General features: G+C 38.6%; 1 protein-coding gene across 3 annotated transcripts in view; it reads right to left on the bottom strand.

Annotated features, from left to right (window-relative positions):
- Window positions 1-26,570, bottom strand: part of LOC117282029 (elongation factor-like GTPase 1) — a 442,127-nt gene that overhangs the window by 411,613 nt on the left and 3,944 nt on the right. For all 3 annotated transcript variants that reach the window (XM_033755736.1, XM_033755739.1, XM_033755737.1), the window contains 11 exons: window positions 22,919-23,058; window positions 22,305-22,436; window positions 16,035-16,246; window positions 11,952-12,156; window positions 9,801-9,936; window positions 7,847-8,034; window positions 6,845-6,977; window positions 6,096-6,301; window positions 2,979-3,129; window positions 1,891-2,170; window positions 477-597 (listed from right to left, as the gene is read on the bottom strand). In XM_033755736.1, coding sequence (XP_033611627.1) covers window positions 477-597; window positions 1,891-2,170; window positions 2,979-3,129; window positions 6,096-6,301; window positions 6,845-6,977; window positions 7,847-8,034; window positions 9,801-9,936; window positions 11,952-12,156; window positions 16,035-16,246; window positions 22,305-22,436; window positions 22,919-23,058 — 1,904 coding nt within the window. The remainder of the gene's footprint in view (window positions 1-476; window positions 598-1,890; window positions 2,171-2,978; window positions 3,130-6,095; window positions 6,302-6,844; window positions 6,978-7,846; window positions 8,035-9,800; window positions 9,937-11,951; window positions 12,157-16,034; window positions 16,247-22,304; window positions 22,437-22,918; window positions 23,059-26,570) is intronic.

The following is a 26,570-nucleotide window of genomic DNA, read 5'->3' as shown; positions in this document are numbered from 1 at the left end:
CTAAACAGAAAAGGGAGTATCTTTCATGTTTCATTTAGTGCCTATCACTGTTCACTAACTGCCCTCAACATTCAATCCAGGAGCAGTCAAGATGAAAAACACTCAGTGAGACAGGTCCCTACTACAATGTTCTTACAATGAACAACCTTTTGGGACATCATCTACTGTCCTAATTTTATCTGAGAAGATGTTTCAGAGACTGGACACTGTCTCAGTCCTCAGGCAAGAAACATCCCTTGAAGATTCAGTGTTGAGTCTCCAAAATGTCATTGCTGAAAAAAAATTAGGACAATAGATGCCAAAAAATGTATCACCACCAACTTTTAGATCTAAGTTATAATACTCTCACTTGTTACTATTTTGGCTTTACAAAAACAGAATATGTCAGTGATGTAGAGTGAATCAAGCCTGCCAAATGCAATGAGGTTTATTTTAACATCCTCAGCAAATAAATCTGTGATAACTTCATTTCTTACCTTTCTTGCTATACTCTGATCCTGAATTGCTTCATTGACCATGTCCACAGTTGGAGGAACAACTACTGTTTCACGGAAAGGAACAATGGGCGCAGATACATTTATGGGCACTTTTGCATACCTAAAATAAAACGTCAGTAACGGTATCATTCATGTTGGTATCTTACACCTAACCCTTAACTAACTGTGGTTTTGTATGGGCATAAAACTTGGTCTCTGACATTAATGGAAGAACACAGACTGAGGATGTTTGAGAATAAGGTTTTGAGAATATTTGCACTGAAGACCAATGAAGTGACAATAGGTTGGAGAAAACTGTATAATGAGGAGCTTCATAACTCGTAATCTTTATCAAATATAATTACAATGATTAAGCCAACGAGGGAGGCATGTGGTAGAATAGTTGGTTGAGGCACTATGCTACAAGTCAGAAGGTTGTAGGTTCAATTCAAAATGATGTTACTGGATTTTTCAATTGACTTAATCCTTCCAGCCCAACAATGGCCTTGGGGTCAACTTAGCCTCTAAGACAAATGAGTATCAAAAGCTTCCTGGGGGTAAGGGGCGGCTGGTGCATAAGGCTGACAACCTCACTGCCATCTGTGAGCTGACTTTCTACAAAATGTGGGAGCCTGTGTGTCTCACAAACCCATGGGCCTACATGGCCTGTTACATGGATATTTTCATTTTTTTTATTTAAACCAAGTAGGGTGAGATGGACAGGGCATGTAGCACACACTGGACTGTGGAGGAATGCACATAGGATACTGGTGGGAAATCCAGAAGGAAAGAGACCACTAGGAAGACATAAATGTAGGGTAATATCAAAATGGATCTTGGAGAGATAGGATTGGGCAGTATGGTCTGGATTCCTCTGGCTCAAAACAGGGACCAATGGGGGGCTGGGATTTTGTGAACACAGTACTGAAGCTTTGGGTTTGATAAAATACGGGGTAATTCTTGAGTAGCTGAGCAAATGGTGGCTTCTCAAGAAGGACTCAGCTCCATGGAGTTAGTTAACCCTAAACTATTACCATATTTTATAGACAGAAAAGAAATGACCCTTCCTCAGGAAAGCATTCTATCTTTACTCTACTGTCTGAATTGCAATTATATTAGTGGCGCATCAAATATATAATTAGTTTTTCAATTATATCCCTTTGCATTTTTCTTGTATTCACTATTAAAATATTAGGTCTGACATAACATCACAGGCCAGGGCTGGATGAAAGTAAAAATTGGCTATGTAGTAATTTGGCTTCTCTGAATATAAGAAAACTATTATAATCACACAAGTTTTTGTGTGAAAATATTAAAGTTCCTCACTCAATAATACAGATGCACCTACGAAAACTTATTATTAATTTGTAGAAGTCAAATATAAAATATATTTATATTTATTATATATATTTACCTCTCTCTGAGATCATCCAAACAACGCTGAAGGTGCACCTCTCCAGCAGTAACCAAAACATGTTCACCTGTCTCCTGCACAATAACTTGCACACACGCATCAGCTTGATTTAACAGTCGCAGTCCATGTACCAGAGCAGCCATATCTTGAGGGTGTGCCGGCTCCACTGCGACACGGACAATAGGTACAACCACTTGTGCTTGCTCTGTAAAAGCTGGACAAGCTACAGTAGAAGCTAAAGTTGCAGATTTCAGCACATGCTCTTCTAAGCCACCAATGCCTATAAAAGAAACAAAGAATGTATAAAGAACACACGAACACCAAAATTAACTATAATCACTATATCTGACTGACGATTTCCATGGTTTTTCTCACAAAATGCCAGGACAGTGCTTCCAAATCCCTTCCAATCCATCATTTATCAAATACTTACCATTTGACACTATATAGTCTAAGATCCTGACAGCATTGTAAAATAAAGTGTGAAACCATGGAGAGACACATCCCAGAAGACAGGTGTCTTCATGACCTTAAGGAGTTACTTTTCAAGAAAAAAGAATTATGAAAGAGATAACACAAATAAGCCCTATAAAGAACTTAATACCTGCTGTATTTCACTCTATATTCTGCAGCTAGCTTGAAATATACGTTAATAATACATGATGGAATAATCCATTTCTGTAACCAATGCATAGAAATGCCCATGAAGCCCCAAGTTCTGTTTATAAATATCACTGTGGTCACATGAATGAGAAGACCTCCGGCATACATGAGTAGGAACAACTCAAATATCACCTAACCCAACTGAAATATACTGGATTAACTCGCTCAAGAGTTGTCGGAATAGAAAATGAGTTAGAAATATTTCACTCGGTTCAGATTAAAGACACAGTTGACTTAATTATCAAAGGGTGGCATCATAAACCAACCACCAACGATATTCCAAGGCTAGCTTGAACTATAGAATTATAATTACACGACAGTGATCCATTTCTGCATACAATGCATAGCAATACAGTTGGGTCTCAGGTCCTCATAGTGCTGACTATGAAAATTACCATCTTCTGGCCTGTTATGTTCAAACTCACCGAGCACATTTCCAGCAGGTACTGAATCCAAAGTCTCCAGTTCCCTCCCCATTAACAGGAAGAGTTGATCAATTTTCACTCTAGTGATGTGCTGTCCCGATTTCAGGTCCTTAAGAGTTAAATTTGGATCAATTATTTCTCCATTTTTTAACTGCAAATATTAATCAAAACAAATTATAAAATAAACGCCAAATCAATTTCAAAGAACACTGTAGTGGCAATTACATAAACAGAATTAAAATCAATACAAAAAGTTTTGAATGCTCATTTTACCCAGAAAGACAATGCATGATTGCCATTTTCACTAACAGCGCTTTTGGTACATTTATTGTGATGAAGATAAACACAAGAGAAACTAAAGGGCTGTGACAGATCACACAGAGAATGAACCAACTAGAACCCAGACACTGAGAGTATGATTCTAGAAGTGGTGTTGAGAATTAGTCTCCCTCACCTGTCCAGAACAGTTCTAGACAAAGGTGCCTCTAAATACTAACATGATGCATCAATGACAAAACTTTATTTTAGCACCTACTATATGCCTTCAGAGGTTCCAGGATGGCTTAGTTGGTACAGCAACTAAGGTGGGAATAAAAGCTCTTGACGTTTGACAAGAACTTCACATGTGTGTAGCAGCAGAAGCTGTGTTATGAAACTGATATCGGAAACAGACTACACAGGAACAGAACTGAACTATTTCAAAAGAATAAAATATTAACTGAACTTTTATACACAATTTCTTCCTTAAAGCATCACTTGTTAACAGTAGAGAATTCATAATATTTCAAAGGAGTTCTGTATACAACATATTTTTTGGGGAAGTCATGTAGGTTTGTCGCACTTTTTGGAATATTTATGTGTGTTCTGGGACTTACAACCACCATATCAGTACTTTATTTTTCCGTTTTTTGCTCTTTGCATACAGATGAAACAGATGCCTGGCTTACACAATAAGCTTCAGCTGTCAGGCCTGGGCACTTAAAGAAATCCAGTCTGCTTCATTATTTTTCAGACATGTTTGTTAAAAGAAATTATACATATTACATTCTATTTTGCAAATGCTGCTACTGTAACAGCTGGAACAACGAATATCACCTGTACTCAGTTTCCTGAGTGACATGTTATATTCAGACACCTTGAATCAGAAACAACATACAAAACAACTGACATATATATATTGTTACACATTTAAGCCTACTAAAGCACTAAAAGTTATAACAAAAAAACACACTATACTTGTCCCTTGGCCCTTCACCTAAGTACATCTGAGTTCATGAAGTGTTTGTCCAAGAGCACATGATATTTGATTTGAAACTTGCAGTGGTGGACTTGAACTGGGCAACACAGCATGTCTTACTGGCTAGTACCTCAACAGTGGCCATGCCTCAAATATCAAGAGATTTTAATTCTGCTATAGGTTATGGGCTGGGTGACCAAGCAGTCAGGGTTTGTGACTGCTGGTAGGGGCATAAGATTTTTTTTTCTCACTGTGTAATGTCCAGACTGGCTCTGGGGCCCACCCAGCCTCCTACCCAATGGGTACCAGGTTTTTTTTTTTTCGTGAGGGATAAAGTGGCATGGGCGTGAAGCTGACCACTCACTTGTATCTAGTGGTGGGGTCTAGAATAACGGAGCTATACCTCCATTTCCCATACATCTTTATGGCGTGGTGCTTAATTAATTTAGTCCAGAGATAACTTTACCTTTTACTGGACATCTTCAATGCATCATGCTTAGAAATTTTTACCTTCTAGCCTTTTATATTAAGAAAATTTTTGAAATTCTCAATACTACATAACTAGGCATTCACTACTTTAGTTTCTCATTCAAATTATTCTATTTGTTTTAATATTTTGTAGTAAAAATTTGAATAGATCACACATTTGTCCACATGGTCGCAGAAGTGCACATGCAAACACATATGCACACCCACCTACACATATGCAGTCTTGTTCCTATGCTTAATTAAGCACCACACCATAACAATGTATGGCGGTGTGAAGATATAACTCCACACATACTTAACCTCTTCAATACATGGAGGTGAATGGTGAGCATCATTCCCCCATCACTCTACCCCTGAGAAAAGAGCCCTGCTACGCATTCCATAGGAGTCCACATGGGTGCCAGTCTGGATGCTGTGGGGAAGAGATAAATCGCTGCCCCTGTTAGGAATTGAACCCTGATTTCTCAGTCATCCAGCATGCAGTCTAGTCACTATACTGAGTGTGGGAACATCCCACATACTAACACGCGCTTTCGCCGGTCTAACAGACAGCACTCAACTCCTAGCCAATATCACATTGCTGCCAGCACTCATATTTATACAGCACTTGCTGTCCAGCCCACATTTAGATCATCGCATGCGCTAGCCAATCAGCGCTCACAATCGCAACTGCAACTGTAGCTCCGCCCAGCAAGCATGGTATAAAAGGTGGAGCCCAAAACTAGCAATCGTCAGTGTTCACATTCAGTCATCAGAGTCATCAGCTCTTCACTGTGCCAAAGACAGCTGCCGCAACTCTCCAACAACCGCGCTCTGCTACCAGACAGCTAACGTAGCTGCCGCAACCCTCCAGCAACCACGCTCTGCTACCAGACAGCTAACGTAGTTGCCGCAACTCTCCAGCAACCGAGCCGAGACAACGGCTCAGTCATCACCCACACCGTAGGCAGCTGTTCGTACCGGCACACGCACCACCAAATCACCAGCTGGACAAACCAGCTGAACGGCCATAAAGACCTGGTCTACTACAAAGGAGCAAATTCTGCCAGCGCACTCACGGTGGAACAAACTGCCCTTTTCGGGGCCAGCCAATTTTGAACATCGACATTCCACATAGCTTCGTAGCTATTCTGTACATTCAATTTATACAATTTAATATATACAATTGTTACAGTTTTACGTGGTTGTCTTTTAGTACACTGACAATCCCACATGAGCTACACTAGCCACTTCACTGCAGCATTACAATAGCAAATTAAGAAGTGAGCTGGATGAAATTAACATAATATAAATAACAATTTATTGGAATCCAGAGGTGGAAATGGCAGTAACAATTCAACTATAATGCAAGTCTCTACACTTAGGTGGACAGAAGTATGCCTTGTCTGTACCTTTTCTAGTGCAGACTGCGGTTCATGTTTAGGCCCTAACACATAAAGCTCCTGGCCTCTCTTAACTGTGCCACTAAAAACTCGTGCAAATGCAATAAACACATCTTCATGGCTCTGTTCTTGTGCCTCTTGTTCTTCTGTCTTTATTTCATCTCCATGTGAAAGAAGGTGAGGCTCCGGCATTGGTATCACATCATCTCCACAACCTGAACACACCATATTCAAATATATATATAAAAATGAGTAACATTCAATGAAATACAATTTAAGGAAGGAAATTCAGTATCCCTTATTTTGGTGGAAACTGTCTCAATCTTGAATGCAGGATATTTTAAAAAAAGATATTTACAAAATACTTTCTTTTCAAAANAGAATTTATTTGTCGCGATATACCCCGCGATACGCGACAATATGATAACAAAATAATGTGGATATCATTGGGAGCCATAGGTGCAAAATAGGAAAGAGACAGAATTGGACATTGCCATAGTTGAAAATCTGGAAGAACTGTTAAAACCCAAATGACTTGTGTTGTAGATAAACTGGTCCAACTTAATGTTCATTTCCTGCAAGGACAAGAAACTGAAAAGGAAAGACTGTAGGATGAAAGAAGAGATTGGAGACTTTTCATCCACTGACTCTTTCAAACAGGTAAAATGCTTGAAGAAGAGGAATGTTTGCAAAATACTTTGCAGACTGTTCCAGGACATCAATTATGCAAGTCTCCTGACAAGTATGATCATACATACCACCTACATGCGGCACATCATGACTCTGTGCAAGTCTTTGTGCATGTCGAAGACGAGCCTGCTCTCTGCGTTGGGCTATCTCAGCAGCAGTCAAAGGCCGAGAACGATACTGAGGAAGACACCCACGTTCCATCTGTAAGCACAAACCAAAAATAACTCTGTAAACAGCAGCTCTTGCTAGGTAACACCCACAACAAGCAAACAAGAGCAGAAGAGCTGTTTTCTGTTGTTCAGCATCATGATATTATAAGCAAGGGACAAGGTCAATTGTTAGTCAGTAAGTGAAGAGAAGACAAGGAAGTTGGTGTGAGATGTCCACCAGCCTGGGAGTTAGTCAGAGAATTGCAGTTCAGCCATTGTGAACTGATGTTGTTAAAAGCCGGTAGCTGAGGCACTGGCATAGATCAGTAGCCGTTGCCAGGAAATGGCTACTGGAAACTGTAACAGATGGAGGGCACAAATCCATGTGTGTCAGAGGTGTGTAAATTGTAGTCAAGGGTTGTGAGCGTATGAGTGGTCAGTAAATCAAATCACCAATCCAAACCCCGTCTATAGTCACTCCTACATGTGACAATACATAAGAGTACACAAACTGTACAAAGTTGCATATTAAACAATTACAAATGTTAGTACTAAAATTATCTTCAAAAAATAAGTTTTCATTCATGTATGAGCATGAAAGAAACTATGGCTCATAGTGTTATTCCAAGCAAATCAACAATCAAATCTGGTTACATCCCAATTTAAATTTCTTTGTGTAGCAGCAGATTTGAACACTAAAGCAAGGAAAATATTATATGCTGGAAATTTAACACTGAAATTACTGACTTGGGATCTTTGAAATTCAATATTAAATGAAGGAACACCATATGGGCGCTCCACATGAACAGGTGGTCTACCATCAAATTTACATCAACATATTACAACTGAAGTAAGCAATTGAAATTGGGACAACTAATATGTAATGTTTTTATTAAATCACTTAAGTTCAATTTGACATACTGGAAACATTTTGGAGATGTATACTATTACAGGTACATCTTCATCACTTGAACATGCCAAGAACACTGATTTCAACTGCTGTGTTTCACTTGGCAAACTGTCAAACCTCTCGGTTGCAGAGCACATCAGCTTTTCTGCCTTTTCTTCTGTAATTTCATATGGAGCAGGTAATTTAATACACACCATATCTGTTGAGATAAAAATAAATATAGATTACTATATTTTTTCTCTTCTCAGACACGATATTGAAATATGAAACAAAATGGTAATAACAATATAACATTAAAGTGATGAAAATCTTAAACGGAGGAATCTCAACATGGGATTATTGATTTGGGACCACTGAATTTGAACATCAAATAGAAAACCCTTAAATAAAGGAACAACCAATGGGAATTCAACTCTCTGGCCAATTACTGAAACCAATTTACTCTGCATTTGTTTGACTACATACAAGAAATGTCTGTTGATGCCTGTCAAGATGTGTGCCTACAGAGTAAGTGGAATCGTCAATTTGTCAACATTAGGCTTCTGTGTGTGACAGGTCCAGACTATCAGCTTCTTCATGATCTAAATCAAATAGCACCAGTGAATACTGGTAATGGAACTGCTGCAGCTGTTTGGGACAGTACCATATATATGAAAAACAAATGACGTTACAGGCAGTGAAGTGCCACACACACTGGCAAGCTAAAAGAACTCACTATGAAGTTCTGAACTAGATTTTAATTCTCTGCACATTTCCAAAATCTAAGACTCAGGAAATGTTGAGTATGTGTACAGTTATCTGGATTCACAGTTAACCAGGATCAAAACATCAGTATCTTCACTCAATTTCAAGAAGCAAATATTGAGATCATAAAAAGGAAATATATAGAACTGTATATGATAAATTGCAAGAATTCATATAATGGGGTTAATAACACTTATTATTTTCTTTTATTTGAAATTGTGTGAGTTCCATATATGCAATAATGCTGATCAATCTGGTTAGGTTAACTGCATAAACAAACAAAATAAAGTTAAATCTTAATTTAGTCTTGTTCTGGGGAATCAACCCACATAAAATTAAGTTGGGACCATATGAACTTAGTAACAAATGTGGGAATCTGTAAAACAGAAGCATGACAGCCCAGTATTTCACTAATACATCAACAAAGCTACTGAATCCTTAAACTATACATTTTCTTGTTGAACTGATGGCATCTAGAATTAAAGCAGTCCTTATAACTGTGTTTATATAGAAGTTCCCTTATTGCAGATACAATGCTTAGTGACATAATTTTGCTATTCCCTTCAAATATCTTGCCCAATAATGAAGAGTTCTACCTCCTGGAACATCTTCACTGTTTGTATTCTCCTGTGTACCATGATTGATGGTATGTGGCCATCAGCAGAAAACAACAATAAAAATAAACCAATTGAACTGCTCACATTAGTTAATTTAATGGTTGCTATATGTTTCGGTCCACATATGGGACCATCTTCAGGCGATCTCATTAAATATGTCTGAGGTCATTAAACTGACCTAATATGGATCCATATTAATACTAATAACAATCATATAATACATGCAACTGTCATGAAGCTGCAAGAATTTTTCTACTTTTAAAATTTTCAAAAAATTAAAATTTAAATTTAAAATGACTTAGAATTCTCTTGTTGAATGTAAAATTCTATGTTCTTTTTTGTGTTTTTGTCCCACACTGTAGGTTGTCCTTTGCCCAGGGTTCAACAAATACCATCAATCACCTTCTAGGACATAATCACTGAAAATGAATTGACATTTTAGAAGAACATGTTGCCTCCCTTTTCAGGGCCAAAGAATAAGCCAAGGAGGAGGCGACATGTTCTTCTTGAAATGTCAGTTGACCTTCAACGGGTTATGCAGCATTATGCCAGAAGAGAGAACTCTTCAATGACCGCTATGAAAATCCCAAATCCTATTCCTTACCTAGTAATGTTTTAGCAAGCGGCAACCACTGCCCACAAAGGGCCTGTAACTGCACCTTGCTATCTGTGTGCCGCATGTCTCTGACTGTCAACTTGATGTTCAGGCTGTCAGCTATCTTTTGGAGTTTGTCCTTCTCCTAAAAGCATACACTTATCAATAAATCATGCACATGATTCAAACATCATTCCTCGCTTCGGTGATGGATTTCTGATTTTACTGCTCAGAGATCATTATTGGTTAAATCTAAGATGAATTAATAATCCACCAAAGAAAACATAGTTCAAAGCAGTATAGACTTCATTTATTAGAATCAACCATTTACTGCAAATAAGGCAGCGTGACATGTAACTCTGCTGCTAGGTAACGGCTTGTTGAAACATATCCAAGTTTATGACAGAGACATTGACTCCTAGGCAACACGTACAGAAACGTTTCTGTTACAACAGCTAGGTAAAGGTTGTTCACATAGCAACGAAAGGCAGATACGAGAAGTAGGAACCCTTGGAGATGGTGATCTCTATACGGTTTGATCAAAACCTACCTCAGGGAGGGACAGACTACAAGATTACATACTGGAGAGTCCTACCAAGTAGTAGAAGCCCAGTGTGAGAACAAGACAGAAGAGAGGAGACTGCATACAGACCTGCTCACCAAATTCGTACAAGGAGCATCTAAGAGTGGAAGTCCTGAAGAGTTTATTTGTTATTGTTCCGGTAACCTTTTGAAATGTTATAAGTATTTGTAGACCTACATGGTGATTGTCCAATAAATCGATTCATCAATCCAGAGAACCCATTAATTACTAGTCATGTTACCAGGATACGTGACAGTAGAGTAACAAAATGTGTCTTAATAATGTACTCCATTTCTGTAACAAACAGCATGGTTGCCCCTAATGTGGCTGCAATTTATAAATCAGATAGTGGAATAAAAAGAAGTCACTTGTATCATCAACCTCTTTCAAGGAAACTGCAATTAAAAATCAAGCTAATAAACCACTAACATTATACATACATATATTCACAAAGGACAGAAATTCTTGGGGCCTACCTGTAATGGAGTTTGTATCTTTAGAAAATGGCCATTAAGAGGTCTTTCACAAATGTACTGTAATAGATAATATAGACTGAGGGTGTCTGAGAACAGGGTGTTGGGGAGAATATTTGGACCGAAGGGATATGAAGTGACAGGAGGCTGGAGAAAACTGCATAATAAGGGGCTTCATAACTCGTACTCTTCTCCAAGTATAATTAGAATGATCAAGTCAAGGAGGATGAGGTGGGCAGGGCATGTAGCACGAACAGGGGCAAAGAGGAATGCATACAGGATATTGGTGAGAAAGCCAGAAGGAAAGAGACCAGTGGGAAGACCGAGGAGTAGGTGGGTGGACAATATTAAAATGGACCTTAGAGAAATAGGATTGGATGGGATTTATTATTATTATTATTATTATTNCCCGGAGGACTTGTTCCCTGAATTTTTCCACCCTTAAAAATTCCATGACCTCCGCCGGGTTTGAACCCGCATACCTTGAGTCATGAGGTGGGAACGTTACCCCTAGACTACGGAGGCCGCTGGGATGGGATGGTATGGATTGGATTTGTCTGGCTCAGGATAGGGACCAGTGGAGGGCTCTTGTGAACATGGTAATGAACGTTTGGGTTCCATAAAATGCTTGGAAATTCTTGAGTAGATGCAGATTTGGTGGCTCCTCAAGAAGGGCTCAGCTTCATAAGTAAGTAAATAAGTACTGCAAAAGATACATGCTTGGTCTCAACATACGGACATTCAATTTACATGAACATTCATACAAATGAATGGCACAGTAACTGTTCATTTTTTATTCTAATTTATTTAGTATCTCTACTGATTTGCCTGTGGATATGTAATGTGCTTGTTAATATTCTTTTATAAGCTAAACTGCACAGAATATGACAAATTAAATGAGCTCTATGCATATGCTTTGGGATTCAATTACTGTTAATTGCATTACATCTTATGGGAGAGAAGTATGGCGCTATTCAATGTAAGAATGCCTTGACATAAAAAGTATAAACAGATTTCACATTAAAATTAATATAGAACTCTGCAAGTAAGCTTCAATTCAAGCTTAAAACATTTAAATTTAAATAACAGCACAGCCTTACCAACCTTTCTAACAACAACTGTATCATAAACTTCCCAGAGGTTGTCCAACACAAACTGGACAAACAAAGGCTTCTTGGCTTTTTCCTGTGCACCTTTCATCACTCGTTTTGTTTTGCCATGAAGGTAAAAATCTCCCCACAACGTCTTCTGCAGAACCTTTTCATTAACACCTAGTTTCTCTGCATATAATTTTGCAAAATCTTCAATACTGAAAAACCAAAACAAAACTTAATCTTTAAATTAATAAATAGGTAAGAAATACACTTAATTCTGAAGAGTTTTATCTCCTGGGATATAATACCATATAGTCTGTTGAAAGTCAACCAGCATATTGAAGGAACACTGGTTGACTTTCAACGGGACTACACGGTGTTATATCTCAGAAAATAGTTCTCTTCAAAACCACCGCTGTGAGAACCTCAGATCCTACACAGTGCTATATGCCAGAAGATATAACTCTTCATAACCACTGCTGTGAGAACCTCAGATCCTACATGGCGCTATATGCCACAAGATAGAACTCTTCATAACCAACGCTGTGAGAACCTCAGATCCTACAGAGCTATATCCCAGAAGACAGAACTCTTCATAACCACCGCTGTGAGAGCCTCAGATCCTACACAGCGCTATATGCCAGAAGATAGAACTCTTCATAACCAATGCTGTAAGAACCTCAGATCCTACACAGTGCTATATCCCAGATGATAGAACTCTTCATAACCAATGCTGTGAGAACCTCAGATCCTACACAGCGCTATATCCCAGAAGACAGAACTCTTCATAACCACCGCTGTGAGAACCTCAGATCCTACACAGCGCTATATCCCAGAAGATAGAACTCTTCATAACCACCGCTGTGAGAACCTCAGATCTTACACATTTAATTTTAGTTGCACAATGTTCAACTGATATGCAAACAGACATGTCACAGCACACAGAAAATAAGGCAAATTTCACCAAAAGAATACAAAGATTGCAATACCCTTGTTAAAATATCAAGTACCTCAAAGAAAGCTACTCTAGTGGTGTAAAAACATGCCTTTTAAAAACCCTATAAGTTTGCATTATAAGTGAAATCACCTGTTGCCATGGAAATAAAACTTACTATTTACATTAATAACAAATTTGTTACTATGAGTGACCATGCAGAAACACATAATTATATAGAAGCTGTTATTTGCCAAATTTATATGCAATTCAGCACAATTAGGCGATGGCCACTCATACGAGGTGTATCGGAAAGTTCCAGGACTAGGTCAAAAGAGAAATGCTGGCTTAACTTAATTTTGACGCCATCGCCTTCAAAATAGTCTCCTTGGGAACATATACAGTGATCCCATCATTTTCTTACACATAGAAAGTATCATGGAATTCATTTGCCTTAACATTGTCAAATACGGCTCGTGATTCCCTTTCGCATGTCAACACACTATTTCAAAATGTCATCCACTCAGTTTTATTTTCACTTTGGCAAATAAAGAGAAATAACAGGGGCTAAGTCCGGTGAATAAGCAGGATGGCAAATGATAACCATGTTGTTGTTGGTCACAAACTTTGTGGTTTTCAAGGATGTGTGGGCGGGCGCATCATCATGGTGAAGAAACCAGGTGTGGTAGCACCAAAATTCTGGTCTTTTTCGTCACATATTTTCTCTCAAGCATCTCAAAATGTCACAGTATGAGTAAAAGTCAGAGTTGATCATAATGTTAGGAGGAACAAATTCACGGTGAAGAAGTCCCTTCACGTTGAAAAAACAATGAGCATGCTCTTTGTTGAGCTCTGGACCTGCCGCGCCTTTTTTGCTCTTGGTGATGGTGGGCTCTTCCACCATGATGATTATTGCTTTGCTTCTGGATCATAACCATAAATCCAACTTTCATCACCTGTTACTTGTATGATCCTAGAGATAAAAGTTGGACCCTCTTTAGCCTTCTCTTGTAGCTCAACACACATTTACGTGCAGCTGCTTTTGATCATTTGTCAAGAGTCGGGGCACAAATTTTGTGGCAAGGCAGTGTATGTTCAAATTTTCTGTTACGATCTCCTGGCAAACTCCATAACTGATCGCACTGGTGTCTGCAGGCTCATGGATTGTTCAGTGGCTGTCTTTGTGGATGTGTTCTCAAATTTTTTCAAAAGTTTCTGTCACTTTGCTGGTGCTTGGTCGCCCTGAATGTTCATCTTCAACTGGCACTTGACCAGCCGTGAAATATGAATGCCATTCAAAAACTGCTGTCCATCTTAAAGAATGTTCTCCAAAAGCCTCACAAAGCATTTCAAGGGTTTCGGTAGTGTATCTACCGAGCTTCACGCAAAACTTGATGCAGACACGTTGCTCAATTTTTCCATCCATTGCAGACAAACTCAAACATGAAGTTGAAAAGCACTTGTGTAAGAACAATGAGTGTTCACAGCGCGGTGTCATGTGGCAGACTGATGCAATAGGATTGCAGAAGCATGACCTTAGCCTCCCCTCTCATCTTCTTTCATTGAGGCAGTTACACCAATAACAGTCCAGGAATTTTCCAATACCGCCTCATACTATACTGGTACATCATTCTCACTATGACATGAGAACTTGGTAACAGACACAAGACTGAGGTACAGCAGTCAATGTGCTTCCTACAGACAACAACTGAGAGGTTTCTGTATTCAGCCTTAATTAAACAGTGGATCACAGATGATTAATTTTCTCTTAATTTAATAAGATGCACAGGAAGAACTGTTGAACACAAATACAAGGAGGCTGTCCAAGAGCCTGTGCAAATCATTTGATAAGCACACATTAACACTCATGACACAGACAATAGCTTAAGAGCCTATAAATATTACAATTTAATTCCAATATCACCCAAATAAACCTCTGAACAGCGACCATGAAGCAAGCTTATGTGTTATGTGACTACTATCCGATGTCCCTGCTATTTCATTAAACATTTAATCAGTCACATTATTTATTGAATCAAAATAACATATGAGAGCTACACACTTAAACAAGTGTTTATATATGATACTCTTATGAAAAGGAACAAAAAGATTGCAGCACAAAGTTTAGAATCTTCCAGTTCCAACTAGAAAAATATTCATACAATTTCAATAAATTTTGACCAGTGGTATCAATACTGTACAAAAAGAACTGAACCAATATGTCAAGTGCTCACTGAAGAGAAATGGAATGAAATCATTGCTAGACCTGAACATTTCCCTTGAAACTACCCTTGACATCTTGCACAGGAGATGGGGATTTTAAGCTTCCAACTTTCAATCAGAATTACTGGGTTTTTGGAAACTGTCATCCAGTATTCTAAAAAACTAGATAACACAACGTTTTGGAAAATGGATCTGTTTCCATCCTCAGGTGAGTGGGGACTGAGTGAATGAGGTTAGTTCTTTCTAAGGGACACATCATAGTAGGTGTCTCCTCCCCTTCACCTGAGGATACCAACAGAACTAGAACCCGAATCATTGAGATCTCTAGTTTTTTAGAACACAGGACGATGGATAAAGTTCAAAAATTCAGTAATTCTAAGTGTTATACACCATCGTCAGAGGCCTTTAGAATCTACTTCCAACTTGCAAGTTTGCTCTGTTTCCAAAAAGAAACTTCAAAGTGTGAATGTGAACATTTTACGAGAGGGCAAGGAATGCATGTGTAACCACATGCTCATTTCTGGCATCTCCTGAGATATAGGTGGGTTCTGCTTATAATCTGTTGGCCTACAGGCCTGCCAACTGCACTACAGGACCAGTCAAACGTGGACAGACTTGACACACAGCTTATGTCAGTTCTGCTGGACTGGCAGAACGATCTGTGGCAGGATCTTTGAGCATCTTTCCTGTTTCATGTCCTGTTCAGAAAGAATCTTGAGTGCACTCAACTGTGGGGATTCAGAGATCTGCTATGAATTTTCAGTCTGTCAAATAAACTCTTCAGTAATTCTGAATACAGTCAATACAACATTTAATTTGGTACACAAGTATCAAAATGGATGAAAGAATATTTCCTCTAATAACAGACATCATCATCAAAACTTAATAGGCCTGTTCCACTACAAGCAACCAACCTGTATTCATGTTATACCTTACCTGAAACCCCAACCATCCATAGCACTGGCAAAAATGACATTCCCTTGATCTGGTGAGAAGTAAAGGTGTGAATCATCCTCATCTTCAAGCCCAGTACTCCAGTCATACAAGGAGCTACTTGATTTGTCTGGATCATTTGGTGACTGTGGCTTTTCTGGTATCGTTCGAGCCAGTATTTCACTAGCAAATAATTCTCCCATAACAGCATTAACCTGAAACCACAGACATTGAAAAGTGATAAGTAAAACTAGAGACATACAATAAATTTTAATTTCTAAAAGTGAAAAAATGGTGATGGCATGAAACACCAAATATGACAATCTGATATTGGATTAAATTATGTGATTAAAACATAATGTGAGAAAACTTAGCACATAATTTTCAATTATTATATGTGCCACAGTTGCCAGATAACTTGATCTCACTCAGGGGTTATGGGGAGAGGAGACATACATATCAAGACACTGTCCATATGTACCTTCTATNATCTCTCACCCAGGGGTTATGTGGAGAGGAGACATACATATCAGGACACTGTCCATATGTACATTCTACAAGTTGATCTCTCACCCAGGGGTTATGTGGAGAGGAGACATACATATCAGGACACTGTCCATATGTACATTCTACAAGTTGATCTCTCACCCAGGGGTTATGTGGAGAGGAGACATACATATCAGGACACTGTCCATATGTACATTCTACAAGTTGATCTCTCACCCAGGGGTTATGTGGAGAGGAGACATACATATCAGGACACTGTCCATATGTACATTCTACAAGTTGATCTCTCACCCAGGGGTTATGTGGAGAGGAGACATACATATCAGGACACTGTCCATATGTACATTCTACAAGTTGATCTCTCACCCAGGGGTTATGTGGAGAGGAGACATACATATCAGGACACTGTCCATATGTACATTCTACAAGTTGATCTCTCACCCAGGGGTTATGTGGAGAGGAGACATACATATCAGGACACTGTCCATATGTACATTCTACAAGTTGATCTCTCACCCAGGGGTTATGGGGAGAGGAGACATACATATCAGGACACTTTCCATATGTACCCTCTGCTCTCAATGTCCAAGAAAGAAACATACAGTACAATAATTACCGTATTAACGCATGTATAGGCCGCAGCACAATTTTCAGACAGAAATTATAGAAAAAATAATTTTCTTGGAATATTATTTCAGGAGTAGAACACCCTGTATTACTAATTATGAATATCATTTTTTTTAAATGAAATGTGATTTCGAATATAAGCCGCACCCCAGTTTTCCTCTTGAATTTTTGGCAAAAAATGTGCGGCCTATACATGCGTAAATACGGTAATTAATTCATGTAATAGCACTGTCTCCTCTCAAAGCCAACCAGTTTATCGTGGAGAGGAGGTATGCGCACCCCAAAGACCTGGAGAGCTATGCTGGTGGGAGTGTAAGCTCCTGGCAGAGCCATCCATGCATGATAGATCACAGGGTAGGAGCCAGATGAAGTGCAGTCCTTGGTCCTGTAGGTTGGGGCTGGGAGTCAGGCTAATAATCCCATCCCAGAAAAATCTACTGTTACAAAACCTCCAGAGCCCATGGAGGAGGCCAAGACCCACACAAGGTTGCTGCAGCGCCAGCAGAGAAGAATAATAATACTGTGGGACAATGCTTTCTACGGCAACAGCCAGAGAACGCAAGGCCCAAGAGGACTGACCCACATAATAAGCTCTCTTATATAAAAATGGCTGAACTACTGAAAAGTTATAGCTTCTTGCCAATATCAATTTTGGTGTGTCTGCAGCAAGAAGATCCAAAATGCACCTATCAGCTACATGCCTGTCCATTCGTGCATGTAATAATTTGAGAACTGCTAAACATTTTCATAAAAACCTGACATTAATAACTAATAAACAAATAAAATGTAGCAGACACCATCTAACCGTTGTTCATCCTGTCAAGAAAGTCCCAGCATTTTATGGAACCCAAAGGTTAATTGCCACGATCAAAACAGCCCACCACTGGTCCTTATCCTGGGACAGAAGAATGCAGTCCACATCCTCCCATCCTATTTTTTATGACTCGTTTCAATATTATCCTCCCATCTACACCAGGGTCTTCCGTGTGGCCTCTTTCTATCAGATTTTTCTCCCAAAACTTTGCATGCATCTCTCCTCTCCCATTGGTTTTACATGCTTCCTTGACTTTACCACCCTAATACTAATGGCAAGGAGCACAAATTACAAAGCTTCTTATTGTGTAGTTCTTTCCTGATTCCTGCCCCCCCCCCCTCTTAGGTCCAGATATTTCTACTGGGGAGTTTTATTAAAATTTGAAGATTTCTATCTTCTGGGATATAAAGTCAAGTGGCCCACTGAAAGTCAACCCATGTTTCAGAGGAACATGTTGCCTCCACCTCCAAGGTTGAAGAGTAAGCTTGCTGCCTGCTTCTTGCTTGTTTCTTACTCGCCTTACTCTTCAGCCCTGATGACGGAGGCAACACATTCCTCCATAACATCAGTTGACCTACAGCAGACTACACATTATACCCCAGAAAAGAGAACTCTTCATAACGACTGCTGTGGGAATCTCAAATCCTACATTTATTAAATTCTGTTTATACATTCCAATTCTGGGTAAACAAATACAACAATAACTGACACTTTATATGAAGACCTGTATGAGTTCTTGTGCAGATTCTGCATGTAATTTGTTAAACATTGTTATTCTGAATACAAGATGCACATTTTATGCATTTTTTCCTGCTGAAAAATTAAGCTGCATCTTAAATTCGAGGAAATGTGCACCTTCCTACTTTTTTTTTAATTGAATTGAATTCATTTACATTCCATAAATCCTAAGCAGGTTAGTACCTTTGGATACAGAACAAGTCAAAAGGTTACATACATAAGTACAGGCAATTTTAGCTTAAAAATTAATATAACTTAATTTTACATCATTCTCTATTTACATTGAAGTATTCATCTAAGGAGTAGAAGGAATGAGCATGTAGATAATTCTTTAACTCTGATTTAAACTTTTTAGTATCATTGCCCAAGTTTTTAATACTTTGTGGCAGATTGTTGAACACTTTTATGCCAGTAAAGTAGACTCCTTTTTGATATACTGATAAAGTTGATGAGGGTAGGTGAAAGTTATATTTTTGTCTAGTATTCATGTTATAGACATCAGAATTTAATTTGAATTTATCTTTGTTGTAAACAACAAATAAGAGAAGCGATAATATGTATTGCGATTGAAGAGGTAGAATTTTTAATTTCTTAAATAATTCTCTACATGAATCTCTACTTCTACATCCTGTAATGATTCTAATTATATTCTTTTGTATTTTAAAAATTATTACACTATGTGAAGAGTTCCCCCAAAATATTAATCCATAGTTCATAATAGAATGAAAGTAGGCATGGTAAACCATCTTCAATGTTTCCTGTGACATAAAAGGCTTAATTGATCTCATCGCATAGCAAGCTGCATTTAATTTAGGTATAATTTGTTCAATATGTATTTTCCAAGACAGTGTACTGTCTACATGTATTCCAAGGAATTTTGTATCAAGTACTTTACAGATTAATTTGTTGGCATAACTGATGTCCAGATCAATTTGGTGGTTGTTTTTAGTTGTGAATGATATGTAATGGGTTTTATCAAAATTTAATGAGAGTAAATTGGCTTCGAACCATCTGTTTAAGGCTTCAAATACAATATTTATGTCATTTTTAAAGTTTTCAAATTTAGAGTTCTTAAATATTATACTAGTGTCATCTGCATATAGAATTGGTTTAGATTTATTGTTGATGGTTTTAGATAGATCATTTATGTAGAGAAGAAAAAGTAAGGGACCTAAAATTGATCCTTGTGGAACACCGTGCTTTATAATTCCCCAGTTTGAAAATGCATTATGACTGGAGTTTTTATTATTTATTTCAACTCTTTGATACCTGTTTTTGAGGTATGATTTGATCCATTCATTAGCTTTGCCAGTTATTCCATAGAAATTTAATTTCGATAGTAAGATATCATGATTAACACAATCGAAAGCTTTTGCTAGATCACAGAAAATCCCTCCCACAATTAATCTGTCATTGAGAGCACTTAAAATATCGTTAGTTAGTTCATAGGTTGCTTTTTCTGTTGTTAGGTCTTTCCTAAATCCAAATTGCTCTTTGACTAATATGTTGTTAGAATTTAAGTGTTCAAGTAGTCTATTATACATAACTTTTTCAAAGACTTTTGAGAATGAAGTCAATATGGATATTGGTCTGTAATTAGAGATGCATTTTCTCTCTCCTTTTTTAAAAAGTGGTTTCATTACAGCGTATTTTAAGCGTTGAGGAAAAGTACCTGATGATAAAGATTTATTACATAGATGATTCAAGGGTGAACTGATGTAAACAGAGCTTGCTTTAAGTAATTTGGTAGAGATTTCATCATATCCATGTGAATTTTTGGGCTTAAGGGATTTAATAATGTTTTCAATTTCCTTCCTTGTTGAGAATTTGAGATTTATATTTGGAAATGAATTGTTAAAGGCACGAGACAGACAGTATATTGGATTATTATTATTATTATTATTGGAATATGTTTTCTCAGCTAATGAAAGGAAATATTCATTAAATGCACTTGCGATAGCTTGTGGATTGTTAGCGGACTTCCCTTCAATATTCAAACTTTCAAACTTTTTTCTTTCCACTAAAACCTGCATTCGAAAATTGGATGAGTCTTAAATTCGAGGGCATCTTATATTTGAAGCAAAAAAAAAATTGTTTTGAATGAAAAACGAAACACATTTTATGCCTAATACACTTTTCCAGAAAGTCTTACATATAAACCTTTCCGAATTCAAAAATGCATGGAATAGAAATAAAGAAAGATGCAGGCAGAATTATTTTATTATTTGAAAGGACATAGAATGCAGTTTTATTTTAATGGGGTTTAAAAATAATGTCTTCCAAATGGCCATCTCCGTTTTCCATACATTGATGGAGCCTGTTTCGCAAGTTTTCCATGACTCTACGAGTCATATTCCGTGGAATAGCGTTGATTTCTTCGGTGATGGCAGCCTTCAGTTCATCAATAGTTTGGGGACGAAGTGTGTACACCCTTGCCTTGACGTAGCTCCACAGAAAAAAATTGCATGGTGTTAGATCAGGCGATCTGGGGAGCCACCCAATGTCACCCCGCAAAGAGACAAGATGACCAGGAAACATCTGTCTTAGAACCTCCATTGAACGACGCGAGGTGTGGGCCGTAGCACCATCTTGTTGGAACTAGGCACCTTCCAGGTCATGATCCTGCAATAATTCATCCAATTTCGGTAGAAGAAAATTTTCAGGCATGTAACAATATCGAGCAGAAGTCACTGTAATGACTTCACCATCTTCTTCGAAGAAGTAGGGACCCCAGACACCATAATCGGAAACAGCGCACCACACCATCACTTGAGAGCTGTGGAGTGGTCATTGGTGAAGGTTCCGAGAGTTATTCTCAGCCCAGTAGTGGAAATTTTGTTTATTTACAGTCCTGGACAGGTGAAAATGGACCTCATCACTACAGATCAAAACACCTGTGGAAGGGATACTCTGCAGAATGTCACTGCACAAATTTCTTCATGTTTCAAAGTCTCTTTCACTTAACTCTTGCACTATGCGCATCTTGCATGGGTGCATTTTGAGGTCTCTATGAAGGATTCTTCTACTACGGGCAGATAATCCAAGTGCAGCGGTGTGCTTCCATGCAGAACGCTTGGGCGATTGCAAAATTGAAGCCCGCACTCTAGCCACATTTGCTGCCGATGTTGAAGTCCTGGTCCGGCCTGAAGATTTTCTTTTTAATGCAGAAGATGTCACTCTAAAATTTGATGCCCAATTTCTAATTGTTGGTCCAGTGGGAATGGGATCACGCTGACCGAGAGCAAAGTGAGTGTGAAAGGCTCGCTGGGTTTTGATCATAGAACCGCTGTTTTTAATAAACTCTTCCAGCACGAACACACGATGTTCTCCTGACCAAGCCATTGTGTGTACTGAAAACTGTACACTATAATGCCTATAACGATACCATCCCCACCACTCTACCCCCTCCCTAGCCTCAGCAATGACCTTGTGAATTTGGAAAGGTTAATATGCCCCACCACAAAAGTGATTAGTTCCTCTCAGAACTTCTTGTTATTTATATCTGGCCACATTTTTAACAGCCGAGGCCTTAGAGTGGAGCTCATGTGTGTGCCAAGCAAAGAAATTGTAATTACAATGTACATTACCTGTTCCAAGATTTGTGTGAGATGAACATAAGCATCGAGAGGTGACAATTTCACTTCAAGGATCAAACGATCCATCTTGTTCAACACTAATACTGGTCGGATATTCTCCAGCCATGCCTGCTTCAAAGCAGCCTGAAAAAATGTACTCACATATATTTTAATAAACACAATAAAATATGATATAACGAGCATGAACTGTGATGACATGTGTTATTATTATGAATCCTTTTAAATGTATTATCAACTTGATGCTGTTAATGAAAAAATTGTATTGAAATATAACCATATTATTATAAGTATCGGTAATTTTCTGTTAACAATCCTTCTTCTTCAGTTTCTATGGATTATGTACTCTGGCCTGTTCAAATTTAAAAGTGACTTCTGAAAGTATGAATCATGTATAGACAGTTCATAGGACTCATTTCATGGGGGACATCAGCCCAAAATAACAGTAAAAACCATCGGAATAATCCCTTCTCCACATGGTATCTTAATCCATGATCCCCTAAGTTCAAGAGGCTAAATTTATTTAAATTTGCTGTTGGTTGCCATATTTCTGCAAGCTGAGATGTCACATCAGAACAACTTCTCTATCCTTGATTTAAATAAATCACCTGCGTCTGTGGGCACACTCCTTCCACAACATCCACCACTACAATGGCTCCATCACAAAGCCTCACAGCTGTAGACACTTCTGATGCAAAATCCACATGACCAGGAGAATCTATCAGATTAACGAGATATTCTTCTGCTCCTGTACAAAAAATACCAAAATGAATATGCTAGATCATGTATTAACGTAAGCACATTGGAACATAAAGCTGTTATTTTAAGACTGAAAGATAAAAGTAAAGCTGTCCTTGTGCTTAATTAATTAAGCACCATGCCGTGAAGAAGTATGGGGGAGTTGAGGTACAGCTCTACCATTCTTAACCTCAGCAATAGTTGGAGGTGAGTGGGCAGCTTCATGTCCTGACCATTTTACCCCTATTGGAGGCTGGGTTGGCCCCAAAGTTAGTCTAAAGTCTGTGGAGTAGAGAAAAATCTCTTTCCTCTGCCATCCATTCCCATGCCCATTTATATACCGACTGAGCTATCCCAGTGTTATTCTAAGATTACACATTGGTATTCTGAATGATGGTATGACAAAGCCTGTTATGAGAAAGAAATAAAATAAAATTATCATTTTGAAACATAGCTATTACTGTGTACTATGGAGTAACCACTAAAATTTCAACAAATTTAACAACATTTGAACAGTGTTTAAATTTCACCTACAAGTGGGCAGTTTATATATACACCCACATGTATTAGTGACTATAGATGGGGTTCAGATCGGTTAATAGATTTACTGTCCACTTACAGGTTGTGACTACAAATAACTATAACACTATTTCTGATTTCCAAACTACAAATCATTCCACACTACGCTTTCTAAGTCTACTTTCACTAGTCTTTACTTGGAAGCAGCACTCCACAGAGGCTATTCCTCTGCAGTGTTTCCTGGTAAAGAATCTTAGCATTGGAGATTCCCTCAGCTTCTGTTTTCCACTGGTTAACACTCCATAATTGCACCCTCAACCGCACTGCACTCACTCGCTGAACAGAACATGGTTCATTGAGTCATATAGCCTCAGAGCAGACCCACATAGAACACTGCCTGCATCACCTCTTCTATTGTTGTGTGATGTCACCACACATGCATATGCTGTGGTCACTACACAGCAACATCTGCACGCGTCATGTATCATGACACCTCCTCTACTGTTACGTGCAGGCATTACCTAGCAACGGCTGACATTTACAGACTCAACTCTTAGCAACAGGTCTATACACTACAATACATGGAGAGATTATCTGAGGGCCTGCTATAGCTACTCAGTTGCAAGAGCCACATGCTACTTTTCCAGCTTTGCCTGCGCACATCTGTACTCTTGGCATGGTCAACAAACCAATAACCTGTATACATTATAATTTCTCTTCAACACTGTTCCAATGAGTTATTGAACGGCTACTGCAAAGCTAGATTAGCATTACATGCAAGTCGATTTTAAACCTGAGACCCTGCTACAGTTCATTTCATTGTATCTCTTCTAGAGTCAAAATACCGCATATGATTTACATTCTACAGCAAAAAGAGTTCATGCATAGCACCGACATGGGAAATGGTTATGTAACAAAAGGTGAAGATTCTGGCATCAATTTCAGAATGTTACAGATCCACGCAGAAAATCTCTTCATACAGGCATATATAAATTAACACACTGAGGACCGGTCGCATGATATCATGATTTTAGGACACGTTAGTTTGTAACACACTATACCTTACTCTGGCACCACCCAAGTTGCACGCAATGGCGTAATAAAACTCTGGAATGTTTGCTTACTTGTCAGTAACTTGATCTCACTGTTTTCTTAAGCCACTATAAAAGAAAATGCTTTGCTGCTCTTTGAGCTGTATCTATCAGCCAGTAGTTAGCGGTGGGGTATGGACAAGGACAAATTTTTCTCTGATGAGCCAGCTGACCTGCCTTGTGAGACGCATAGTTATGGTGATTGAGAGAGCGGCAGTGACAGGGGAGAACAAAGAACTGTGTCCACAGACAGTAAAAGTGACAGTAGCTCTGACGATAATGGGGGTAATAACATTGCGGGGATAGTAAAAAATCTAAAAAAATCGCAAAAATCTAAACCCTGATTCGAAATTGAAATACAAAGCATTTCTGATGACTGTGGCAAAGGCCTGGGCTACAGACCAGATGGTGGCAGCAGAACCAGTGTCAGACACAGACTTAGTGCGACCAGGTCCATCAACTCCCACCCTACGCAGGCCTCATGTGGATCCCCCAGGGCGACTCTCAGGTGATATGCGGAAACATACCCTCGTGAAAATTGTGAAGAGTGAACATTCCAAGGGGAAGCATCCTTCTAGGCAATGCCGTGTTTCCACAGTTCATAAAAAAAGGAGTATGTCTACATTTGCAAGTTCTGTGTAATGCCACTTCACAAAGGGGAATGTTTCCAGAAATATCACACCCTCATGCACTTCTAGGAGCATTGGTAAGTGTTCTCCAAAAATTTTAGTTCATAAAATTAATTAGGAGAGTTTATATTAATTTTTAAAGTGAACAGAGCAAGTGTTAGGATAGTAGGTTTAATAATGGTGTCCCCAGGGTGATTTAAATATTTAAATTGCCAGTCCTTAATGTGTTACGACAGACAGGGTTGTTACTGAAAGAAACAATTAGTTCTGGGAAGACTTAATCATCTATTTTTCTTTGACACGACATGGCCTGCATAGTAAACAATGCATCCAACAATTCTTCCATTGCTGCGTGTGCATTTATTGCCACAGGAACGTTCACAACAAAACCCATGAACTACAAGCAATACAAACACATCCATGCTGTCGAAGATTGTGCTAACAGGTCTCAATACAAAGACTGGATTAAACTGTTTTTATTAAATTTAATAGGGCTGACCTATGTTAAACTGAATTTTAATCTTAATTAAGGAGTAATGATAACTAGCCATATGCAACACAATAACAACAGTTCAGCATAACGACAGACACCTGATGAAGGCCATGTATGGCCGGAACATGTCATGAATGAAGAATAAAAGTGACTATAACCTTTTGTTGCGTTAGTGATGGAAATATATATTGTCTGAAATAACTGTTTTTGGGGGATATAAATATGGGGACCTGGCACTCCAGGTTGGAAGAGTCTCGAATCTGAGGCAGTACAATATGGTCATGAACCCGAGAATCATTGCACTGGCAAGGACCAGCAGCAACTGTAAACGACAGACCCATGCTCTCGTTAGAGAGGGTGCTCCACATCAACAAACCCACAACTGTCTAACCATAAGAAAAACCTGGTCTTGGGCCCCAGATGGATGTTTGACACCAAGACAGGCTCGCCAACAGACTGCTGATTGTAACATAACTTTGTCTTTGAAGTTAGTTGTGAATTAGTCACCTGCCAGCAAGGATGTGAGCATGGAATTTGAGGAATCTCCATTGTTCAAAGCCGCTACCTAGCAACACATCCTGAAGACATAACAATGTAAGAAGACTTAGTGTGTGCTGTAGTCACTTAACAGAGCATGTAAACTAGTGAGTGTTATAATCATTTGTACAGCAGTTATGGGTTACAAGCGTTCAGTATATGCAATTACCAATCCAGACCCCACTGTCTAGTCACTACCACATGACAATATTTTAAACTGGGTCTGTACAACATATTTTTTCCTTCCTAAAAA

Source organism: Cryptotermes secundus, unplaced genomic scaffold (genome assembly GCF_002891405.2).
Source record: "Cryptotermes secundus unplaced genomic scaffold, Csec_1.0 scaffold321, whole genome shotgun sequence".
Classification (NCBI taxonomy): Eukaryota; Metazoa; Arthropoda; class Insecta; order Blattodea; family Kalotermitidae; genus Cryptotermes; species Cryptotermes secundus.
This window is presented reverse-complemented; position numbering and strand designations above follow the sequence as displayed.